General features: G+C 45.6%; 1 protein-coding gene across 4 annotated transcripts in view; it reads right to left on the bottom strand.

Moving 5' to 3' along the window:
• LOC116946286 (carbonic anhydrase-related protein 10-like) overlaps positions 1 to 12,073 on the bottom strand; it is a 378,302-nt gene that overhangs the window by 47,652 nt on the left and 318,577 nt on the right. For all 4 annotated transcript variants that reach the window (XM_032961344.2, XM_032961345.2, XM_032961347.2 and 1 more), the window contains one exon: positions 15 to 200. In XM_032961344.2, the coding sequence (XP_032817235.2) occupies positions 15 to 200 (186 nt within the window). The remainder of the gene's footprint in view (positions 1 to 14; positions 201 to 12,073) is intronic.

Below are 12,073 nucleotides of genomic sequence, written 5' to 3'. Positions count from 1 at the left end.
GATGTTGCACTTACCTCTCCTGCAAACGCCTGTCCGTTCAGCATGTGCTCTGAGCCTTGTCCATCCTTGCTGCCAAAATGGAGTCGGATCTCCTCCAAGCGGTTGCCGTAGACGATGGGGCCTCCAGAGATATTCACGAGGTGGTCTTTGTCCAAGCGTAGCGTCATGTGCCGCCCCGTGTTGTACATCGTGCCACTGACCTACAGCAGCAGGGTCGAAAGTGCTTCCGTTTGTCACTGTTACGTACTTCTAACACAGTCTCTGTTGTTCTCCTATAACGTGGCGGTGGTAGTAATTGCGTTCTTGAAGAACACCGCGTTATGGAAAAATCGTGTTATTATAAATAATATATAATATAGGGTAAAGCAACAGTCCACGATAACGCGTGACATGCGTACGCAGGCCGAACAAAGACTGCGGTTCGTGGGTAGCATCTAGAAGCATCCAGCAGCATCCCAGTGTCTTGTGCGATGCTACGCCGAGGCAGCCGTGAGATCGCTTATTCTGACTCACACGACATAGTTACGGTCACTTGATCACATTATATCTAATTCGCGTCATGAAAACAACACGCGGCGTTATAGGAGAACAGACTATACTGTGCACAAAAACGCAGCAAAGTGGAAAGCTAATTAACCAGATTCAGAGCACAAGATTAATAATAAAATAGAAGGGCACATTGCATTTAAGGTGTCTTTTCTAAATTATTTGTCGACATAAGACCTTGCGGAATCCCACGGTTGGGATGCTCCGCTCTACAAACTGGAATCCGTTCACATGTAATGGAGGTCACTATTCACAGCATACACACTTGATAGGGTCCCATTGTGTCTATGAACGATACATTTTAGATTTACGGTTTTGTTTGCGATATTACTGGACCCACCAATTTCGGCCAAGCAGAGTGCTCCTAAGTGGACTTCTATGAGCATTTTAAGAGCAACTGGCTGCTCGCTTTTCAATGGTTGATGTGTATTGCTTATGCAAACAGCTCTCTGGAATACTTTAATATTATAAACTGTTTTTAAAGTGAAAATATCAACTTCTGATCATCTTGGAAAAAATTATGCCTTTTAACGTGAATTTCCTACATTCAATTTACGATCATTTTAATTAACGACAGTTTTTGTGGAACCAATTAATATCCATAATAAAGGTTTTAGGGTTAGATCACACAAGTATAAATGTGTCATTAGCCCACCACCATCCGACACAGCCAGTAAGGTTTGTCACAAACAAACGTGCCAATTAGTTATGAGTTCAGCACACCGGTGTATTGGAGAGTAAATCCACAACATTTACCATTTGACTGTGACGTTTCACCAGTTATTACATCCAGCATCACCATAATTCTGGAAAATAAATAATTGGCACGTTTTGTTTACGTGACAACCCTTACTGGTTGTCTGTGTTCGGTGGTGACAGGTTAACGAAACAACATTTATATTTACGCGACCTAACCCAAAAACTTATATTATGAATGTTGGTCGTGAAAGCCTACGTGTCAAACGAAGTAATATCATAAACTGAGGGACCCACTGTATTTCATTGGAAAAAACTGGGATCTCAGCATCACCCACACCCCTGATTAGCACGGTTGGCTACGTACGTTGCGAAAGAAGTTCAACATACATACATATATACATCACCCAGGTGTAAATTTGGGATTGTTGTGGCCTCTTCAGAGGCCCCCAGGCCTGCATCTGAGAAACCGTATCCCGAGATCCACAAGAGCCACATCGAAAGGAAGCACTATGCCGCCATCATTTAAGATCATCTGACGGACACACCTCATTTTAGTTGCCGAACACAGGACCAAAACCCCAATAACATCGAGCGGCCAGGAAAGAGGTCGTGACAAAATGTGTGCAGACAAACACATACGCATGCTTGAACCTCACAGACAGCACAGGCAGGAAAGCGGTGGTGATGGAAGGGTTGCTGATTTACAAACTGAAACAGGTATCTTGAGCGTGCACACGATAGGATTTTTTTAATGTTTGGAGATCACCACCGTTTTATTTCCCCCTCAATCTTCTGTGCAAACTTGGTTAGAGAAGGATGAGACCAGAGATAATTATTGTTTTTTCATGTTGGTAGATAAAAGTGTTCATTCGACAGGCATCTAACGCGTAGGCTTTCGCGGCCAATATTATTCACGGTAAACGTTTGTGTGTGGGTTAGATTCGCTTAAAGGTAAAGGCGATGCAATCAAATACATTTTACTGTACATTTGTGATTCTTCCAGTATAAATAAATATTCTGAGTCTGAAATTAACCCCCCTGGGTCCTTTCACAGAGATGACATCACCCAACCCTGTATATGATCGAAAACAGGAAATCTTCAAAATTCTGGCGATCGCCTGAAGAAGCTGGTTGCAAAGCACCAGCGAAACGCGGTTAACTGAAATTGTTTGCTCTGTAACACAACCCGTGTGCCGAAGTAGCAAGCGATTGACGCGTTTTGTTCACAACTTGACAAACCTCGCTAACTGGCTTTGTCGGGTGGAGGTGGGCATACGACAAAAACGTTATCGTGAAAGACGGGCATCCCTTACGTCAAATTAAAATAACGATTTAGTCCTTCAACCTACGAGCCTTCTGCAAAAAATGTGGTCTCGCAGGTACCTGTCCCAAGCAGGCACCCTCCACACCAACCTTTTCCATCAGCCGGTGGATTCTGCTAAAGTGCCCCTGGGCTCTCATGGAGAAACCAGCCCTCGTCTGTTCATTAATTATGTTTTATTATTACTGGCAATCGCAATAAGTTCCAGTTATAGCAGAGAAACCATCATCTCAAGTGGCCTGATCATTATCAGTGGAAACATCAATACACCCAACAAATTCATTATCACGATCCACATTATAATTAGTGCTATCCTTTTTATATATATCCAATGAGCAGGTTTGGCTACGTATGGTGCGAAAGAAGTTCAATGTACCCCATACATATATTTTTTAGAAAACCCATCATCGTTTGTACACCCAAAGTCATCAGGAGTATCATTACTTGTTCAATATTTTTCATTAGTTCAATAGTATTAATATCATGGCTATCATCATTATAGTTATATGATTACCAAGAACAAGTTAACGAAATGCAGTGACAAAGCTTTCCTGGGCTTAAGCCGGATCCGAGCGTAGTTCCCACCCTTTGCTCAGAATGTCTGTGGAAGAGCTTGAGCCTGGGCCTGGGCCTGAGCCAAGCCATGGGTCTTGTGAAAGTAACGGAGTAGCATCAAGAATGAGCCGAGCTGGGCTTACAGCCAGAGATGTGACGAAGAATATGGGTCTGGGGTCTCAAGTACTTTTCGGGGTTTGTTCTTTCCCACCGACGCCTGCTATTGTTGCTCCCAATATCGCAGCACTGTGGAGGGTGGCGGCTTTCTTGCACCCTCTGTCGTTTGCAATATTTCAGGGAACATGAGCTCCCTAATACAGTTGTCGTTTCATTGTAGATGAGAGTGAGAATTAGCTCCTGTCCCGAGGGGTTCCAACATCCCCGTTGACTTTAAGCCTGGAATCACCTGGGAATGATGATATAATCGTCGATTCAAATGCGTCGTGCGAGGAATCGACTCGGACCATTGGGAAGCAAAGTTTTGTCACGCGACCCCCCTGTAGGGCCCCTCGTGCACTGTGCCTTAAAATTAATATGAACAAAGAATGTGACTCTTTGTTTTCATGTTATAACTTAAGCCGTCTTTTTTTACTTCCCAAACAGTTATTTTTCTGTTCACTCTTGAAACACCAAACGTGCGCTGTCCATTCAGATGTCCTTCACCAACCCGTGCTGACAGGCGTAGTGAAGCGGTGGTGAAATGTGATCTCCCTCGCCTGGTATGTAGGCAGTTGTGGGTCTGATCCCGACCCTGACGCCTGCTGTATCTTTGAAGTTTGCGTGTCTCTCTCCCTGTGGTCTCATGGATTTTTTTTTTTTATCCGGGTCCTCCAGTTTTTCCTCCACATTTAGAAGCAACATCTTGTGTTTAGAGTATTTGGGCTGCTATAAATTTTCACATGATGATGAGCCACTTCATTGAGCTATCATTTGTGACAGCCAGGTCGCCTCTGAAAAAGAGCTACATTGCTCTTATTACCTGAGAAAAAAAATTGTTATGAAATAATTATAGGTTTTACCCTTTCTGCCAATAAAACAGGTGTTAAGATGTTCAAACACCAAATAGAAACCTTTTGCAAGGAATTAAGTCTGCATTAACCACATGCACTTGTGGTGAACATGCAAAAACACTCTGATCATATATGCAATCTCTTTGTAACTGATTGGCCTAGTCTCACTACCCGTGTCAGACCAGAGAACGCCAAAAGGTGAAGAGTACAAATAATGTTGAATAGAAGCATAGTCAAATAAGCCCCACAACCACACGAGGGCCATGAGAAGGCCCTCACCAGCAGTGGACAAAGGGCTGTGGATGCTCACAATAAAACTCGTGCCTGTGATCGTTTAAAACAAAACAACGCATTTCATCCACCGTGGGATAAATGAACAGCGAATTACAGTTCATATGTCCAACTCGGTCTCCAATTGTACTCATTGGGAGATGTAAAAGGGATTTGAATGATAATAATGTCAAGACCACTGAGGCCGGCCCAGGACACACTGGCAGGACTATGTCGCTCAGCTGGCCTGGGAACGCCTGGGAATTCCCCAGGAAGAGCTAGAGCCTGTGTGTAGTAGTGTATAGTGTAGTGTATAATAGTGTATAAGAGTGTGTAGTGTATAGTTTAGGGAGGTCTGGACCACCCTACTCAAGATCCTGCCACTGCGACCCTTACTAGGACAAGTGGACTGAGAAACAAGTGAACGAACAAATGGATTCTGCACATGCTATTCAGACGATGAACGATACGAGACCCGTGATGCTACCTTATTGCATTGAAAATGCCAAAAAAATAATTTTACGGCAATCGGGATTATTATAGCATTGCATTAGGCATCGCATGTTTGTAATTAACAGATCAAAGTAATGAAACCACAATAAAATGAAAATTTGAAATGAAGAATGAACAACTTTAATGTTGTGCAAGTGTAATGAGAGAGCGCTGTTGGATATCGACCTTTTTCCAAAATTAATATCAATGATAAAATTAGCATTTTTTTAATGACCCGAAATAATGAATAAAAACACACAAACCCAAAAACACGCAAAACACAGATGGAGATCATAAACAGGCCATAAATAAAGAAATAATAAAACTCTCAAGGCGAGGATGTAACAGCTATCGGCGAAGATCTCCAGATGAACAAGTGTTTGATGTGCCCTAAGGGAGGTCACGCAGAGGGAAGCCCTCTGCAAGCCAGACACGAGGACGCCCACGGGTTAAACCATAATATTTGTTTTCCTTTTGTCATTTAAACGGTTAAAATTTAAAATGCAATAACAAGAATAAGCTAAAGTTATCGGTCCTCACGATCACTCCAATTAAGACCAGGCCACCAGATGCATCAGTGAATCCTTATCCAATTATTAATTCGATATCAAATGATTTTCACCTTTAATACTTTTTACTGTTAAAAAAAAAGCTTGGAGACAGAAATACCAAGTCACATCAAAGGTTATCGAGAAGGAATGAAGCGAACGGGCAAACTTACGAAAGAGTTTAAACAATATCCCAAGCAACCCCGACCACCTTTGTATCTCCCGCAGAGCGCGAGGAAGGAATTTCACACCCTAGTGAGGAAAGCTTGATGTTACGTAGAGGGTCGCCCCCTCCCCCTGCAGGGGTGTGGCAGATGGCACACAAACACACACACGAACGCGCACACACACACACAGACCACGCCCCCCCCCTTTCCACTGCGCAGAGAGAATTATTTTTGAATATAACGGCTTTCAAAAGTTCAGTTAAGGCATTCAAGACAGATCAGCGATTCAAGACGTCGACAAGACACGAACAGTCGCAGCGAGCGGCTGGCTCGAAGGAGCGCTAGCCTCGCTGAGTAGCGAGGATCGCCGAGTCGCGATGTATCAACGAAAGTGGCCTTAGAGCTGAAAGGCAAAGTATCGCTTAAAGACCATTATTTCTACGTCGAGTCCAGCTGTAGCGCGACCGACGCACCAAGCAAGAGTTTCTGCTACAAGCGGCCAAGCGTGTGCCGACTCGACTCATTCAGCAGAGGAAAAGCTTGGCCAGCCGCCAAGCAAGAGCGCGCAGTCATCCAACAGCGGAAAAAGACCGCCAGCATTGCCAAGCAAGCACGTACAGCAGCCATCCAGCAGCGGAAAAGAGCCTGGATCTGCCAGCACGAGCAGCCGCCAACAACTTCAGCAAACCAGTGACCAAGCGCGTGCGACTTGAGTCGTACAACAGTGGAGGAAACCTGCTGCCAGAGAGCCGCCAACAACCTCAACAAAGATAGCGCATGCGACTTGGCTCACTCAGCAGAAGAAAACTTGACCTGTCGCTCGCGAGCGCAGCGTCAGATACTACAGCAGCGGAAAGAGCGCGCACCGGCGCAGCTCATCCAGCAGTGGAGGAAACTGCTGTCAGCGAACCAGCACGGGCGCGTTCACGCATCTTCAAGGGGAGGGAGCGTGCGACACCAGTGTGCCATCAGCATCAGCACCAGCGCGTAACAGCATGCCACCAGCGTGCTACAGCGCGCAACTTCGCGTCACCAGGGCTGAGAGGGCAGCAGCCCCATCGGCGCACGACGGCGAGTGTCGTGCCGACTCATCCAGCCAGCGGTGAACAGAAACTGTGACAAAGCCGTTCGTATGCCCCCCCTCCCCCACACTCTCCCCCTCACTCCCCCACCGCACCGCACACAGGAAACACATTTTGGACACAAGAGATGCTAACCTCGGCGTCTGCTTTACGCAAAGAATTGAACCAGTGATAAAGAAGACACACGATACGCATATCGGGATAATCAAGAAGGGTTGCCACTCCAAGGTGGTGCATTAAAAATCAATTCATAACGAAAAATACTGCTGTCATTGAGTTACGTTGATAAGGCAATTAGAAGTATTTCAGTCGAACGCTTTAATTGCATAATCGTTTATGAATCAATGAACGAGCATTGCCGTGGTACTGTGCTGACGATTTCAAGCATAATAATTTCGCATATCAGAATGTGTTAAGGATTGGATACGAATCAAAGACCGAGTGCCGTGTTGTGTAACAGTTCAAATACGAATTTGCATATGATAAAGTTAAGGTTTTTGATAGAATAGTTTGCATGTTTTAATCTCTATCTCAACAACCGATCAGATTGTGTTACGCATCGGGAATTAACCACAGGTGCCGTTATCAAAGTGAAACAACGCAATCGTGATGGTCACCGTGTTAATGTTGTGTTAAAATCCCGAGATTGAGTTTTCATAGTATGCAAAAATTAAAGTTTAGCTAGAAAATAAAATTGATTAAAGCAGAAGGGTTGTGTGTGATTCTTCCTGAAATTCTGCGTAAAATTGTTCTGCGTATGAGATCTGAATATTGAGGGGACCTATCACCACACAATCCATAACACATAATTAATAATGTTCAATCGAGAGTAATCGTATCCTTATCGATAATACGTAATTAAAGAGCAGAGTCGAATCGACTCTCTCTCATTCACGCTCACAATACCTGCACAACTGCATACGATTAATTGCGTTATTCCAATTCATAACACAATCCTCGTCACCGAGGCTGGACCACATAATCCATAACGACCTGCATTATCATAACCACACCCACTCACATAAATCAATACGATTATCTCTCGAATCAGCATAATTTATGCGCGTAATTACACTAACATAATTTCAGATAAATTATGCAAATTTCACATTTATTTTTATTTTCATTATTTTCATCAATTTTCATAACACCCACATGTACAACAGCGCCATCCAGTGGAGGCCGGAGGGTAACTGGGTACAGGCACTATTATGTAATTGGCATCCAATCTTAAGAGGGAATAACATCTGGGCCAAAGGTGATGGGCGGAGTCGGGAAGGATGCTTCGGGAACCATCGGGAATGTTTCTTGAGGGGGTGTGGCTAGAGGCGGAGCCTAGTTCCGCCCGGGTTAATATAAGGAGAGGCAGGGGAGGACTCGAGGTCGGTGTGGGGAGCCTTGGTTCCGGACTGCGTCGCTGCTCATCAATTCCTCTCTGCGCCACCGACCACGTAGCGGGTTCCCCAGAGAAGCTCGTCTCTTCTCTCCGGCATGCCGCCAGCCAATGGCGAGACCGGGGGAGCGGAGCGAACCTCGCTAGTGGACCAGAGAGAGAGATGCTCGTCTATGGTGTTGTGCAAGGAAAACTACGCGGAGACTGAAGGAGCGGAGCTATGCAGTACCACAGTTAATAAAGAATCATTCTGACAAAGATCGTTGTGGAAGTCGTTTATTACACAAGTAATTAAATATTAAATTCCCTATGCATTGCTGCTGATGATATAAGTGTACATGGCATACATTATTCATAATACACTCCCACTCTCACCACTGCTATCACATTTATATTTAGACATTTGCATTCACCCGCTGTCAGAAGCCACCTTTGCATTTGCAAGAAGGGGCATCGCGGCGGGGAGGTGTTAACTCCCTCACCTGGTATACAGGTGGTCGTGGGTTCGATCCAGACCCTACCGCCTGTTGTATATTTGGAGTATGCATGTATCTCTGTCCCGCCCCATGATCGCGTGGATTTTTCTCCGGGTCCTCCGGTTTTTCCCTCCACTTTTAGAAATATGCGTTTAGAATATTTTGCTACTATACATTTCAACGTGATAGGCAGCTTCGTTGAGCTATAATTAGTGGCCAGGTCACTCCTGAAAAAGAGCTACATAGTTCAGTGAGCCTTACCTGGTACAATAAAACATTATTTGTATTACACGTGTAGTGACATGGAATGGGTTACTATGGAGCATAGTGCTGGTTGCTGGCAAAGAAAGGGATTTGCGGTTTCAGCAGCCCTGTCTGTCAGCAGGTCACGTAACAAGCAGAGAGCAGAATATAAGGCAAAGGTGATAGAGGGGGCACGTGAGGTAAGTCTGGGAACCCACTAGTAGGTTCCAGAAGGGCGTGGCCGGGGGCGGGGCGAGGCCATGCTAGGAGGATAAAAGGGGACCCCGAGCGAAGGTTTGGGGCTGTTGCTTGAAGTGGAATTTCGTCGGGCTGCTGGAGTCTTCGTCACAGTCTTCACCATTTCGGCGTTGTAAGTCAGGCAGTCTGTTAGTTGTCCTGACTGAAAGTGTAGTTATCCCTTGTACCCTGTGAAGGCTATAATAGAGTGCCTCCTACTCCAAGTGTCTCTGAGTGCATCACTACACATGCACCTCGGGCATATTTCTGCAACGTCGTGATGGTATTTTCTTGCCTTCTACAAGTGCACAATGGTCAGGCTCAGCTCGAGTTCTGTTATTAATGCAAACGGTCCAGAATAACGACAGAGTGGAAGACAAGGGAGAGGCGTCGGAGAGAGAATTTCCACCATTTGGGATGGACCGATCAAATCGGCTCGTGTTGCAGGTACCGCATGGATCCTGCACCTCCGATTTGCGCGGTTGGCTACGTACGGTGCGAAAGAAGTTCAACACACATACACTCCCATAGAGACCCATAGACTCTGACAGAGACCCATAGACTCACACAGAGACCCACAAAAACTCACAGAGACCCAGTTTGTTGTCATTCCCCTGGCGCGATTGGCTACATATGTACATCAGCGGAAGGTGGCGATTGTTTCATCCAGCAGTGGACCGATCATTTGCTGCTTATGATTGAAATATCTAACAATGAAAATACAATTTTAGCCCAAGTTGTGTCTTTTGGAGCGGTAGTGTAGCGGTTAGCACTACGCTGCACTATGAACCTGGCCACCCGAGTTCTATTCCCACTCAAGGCCAACAGCGGTGACGATTATCTGAATGGGTACCTGAGCCTCCCCTAGGTCGACTCAGCCTCAATGAGTACCCGGTACGGTGTGTAAAAACATCGCCACTGGGGAGACAGGCGGCCGGGCGTGGTGATGGCCACCCACCCTCTTCGTGTGCTATGCTGGCCTTCATAGGTACTTGCTAACAGCCCTTGCCCCAACAGTCTGTTAAAGGCTATAGGGGGAACCCTGTCTTTTTTGCAGTGTACCATAGAGTGTGGCGGATGAGTGTCGTGCATTGTAATGTTCATGCCGGCTAAAACAAGTTTTATTCAGTTTATCAGTTCTACGACTTGGAATGGATAATTATCAAGTCCAAACTCGACTATCAATGTTACTGATTATTGTTTCATCACCCAACCGCAAATGCAAACGAAATGAGAGCTTGCGATTGGGTGGGGGGCACATTCAATGAGCCTCCTCTAGGCCTTGTCCTATTGGTCAACCCTGGTTCTGTTTGTGTGGGAGGGGTTCAAATCGGCCAATGAGAATACGTTGCATCCCCTTCTGGAGAGGTCCCCACGTGTACCGATCGATTCCTTTTAATTGATTTTATTTCAATTGATTGCACACAAATTGATTTGAAATGCCACGAAAAAGAAGGAAACTTTCATAACGCTCAAAAGAAAACTTTTTGACTATTTTGTAAGGTGTTTTATTGTTAATAAATCCCATTTAACTTTTTATTCTATAAATCAAATTTTGAGGTGGGGGCACCTCCGAAACACCTTGTGCAGTTCACCGGCCACTGCTCCACTATAAGCCACGTACTTAGGCCATGCACCAACACAGTGTATACCCTGCTCCTGGAGATGTCGCCCCCATATGTACCGATCGATTCCTTTCTATTGATTCTATTGTAATAGATTGTACACAAAATCATTTGAAATGCCACGAAAAATGAAGGGAACTACTTAAAGCCATCCACTTTCATAACGCCTGCGAAGAAAACTTTTGGAATGTTTCATAGGCAGCAGTTTAAAAAAAATTTGTATTCTCAAATCGAAAATTTGAAATTAAATGTTTAGGTGGGATCGACGACCACTGCTCTAGTGCAGGGGGGTTGGTAATATCTTCGCCGGTAACAAAAAAAACCTCAATATTTCAAGAGCCGCACAATGCAAATGTAAATACGAGAGACGGTGGTGGTCCCTTAATAAATAATGACGTCACAAAGCGGCGGCGGTACTTAGAGAGCTGCTGGCATGCGGCTGCAGAGCCACAGGTTTGCCGGCCCCTGCTTTAGAGTGTTAAGGAGCCGAATAAAGTAAATTCAGTTTAAAAAATAAAAACTGCCCGCACAGGGGCAGCCAAAGAGCAGCAGGTTGCCGACCCCTGCTCTGGCGTATGCCACGCACGCATGCCACAAGGACAAAGATCCCCCGTATAGCCTTAACAGACTCTTCGGGCTTGTGTTGTTGGTGAGCACCAATGAAGGCCGAGACAATATGCGAGGGGGGGTGGGTGGCCAACACCACGCCTGGCCGCCTTTGTTTCCCTAGTGGCAATGGCGGAGCCAGGATTTTCAGGTAGGGGGGCAACCCCTCCAGCAATGAAAAATGATAGGAGTTGTTAGTAAGGACTTGTCTCTTGCTTTTTACTTGACGCGTGTGCGGCGATGGCGCAGCCATCGATTGAGGGTCGAATTCGAACTGTGTGTGATCAGCATCGTGCTCACTGAAGGTGTTTGCCTTCAGGGAAGTCGTGGACTCTATACGCAACTGCGCACAATTATGCGAGTCACTTATAACTGCTTTGCCATTACCTATTGCCAATTATGGACTCAGACTATTGTCCTATCATCTCAGAGTCCCTGGCACGTAATAATATGCGACACCGTGGCAGTGGGGGTCACAATGCCGATTTATTACTAATAAACCCCAATGATCCGATCGAAATTAGGGATTTCGATCGGATCATTGGGGGGGCACTGGCCACCCCCCCCCCCCCACTGGCTCCGCCAGTGTCTAGTGGCAATGTTTAGACATCGTACCAGGTACTCATTTGCGGTTGAGTCGACCTAGGGGAGGCCCAGGACCAGTTGAGATAATCGTCACTGGTGTTAGCCGTGAGTGGGAATGGAACCTTGGTCGCCGGGTTTGTAGTGCAGCGCAGCGCTAACCGCTACTTCAAATGCTTAAATGCTACACCCTTGGGAATTCGTGGATAGCACCACAAATA

Source organism: Petromyzon marinus, chromosome 26 (assembly GCF_048934315.1).
Source record: "Petromyzon marinus isolate PM22_M1 ecotype Great Lakes invasive population chromosome 26, UKy_Petmar_22M1.pri1.0, whole genome shotgun sequence".
In the NCBI taxonomy this organism is placed as follows: domain Eukaryota; kingdom Metazoa; phylum Chordata; class Hyperoartia; order Petromyzontiformes; family Petromyzontidae; genus Petromyzon; species Petromyzon marinus.
This window is presented reverse-complemented; position numbering and strand designations above follow the sequence as displayed.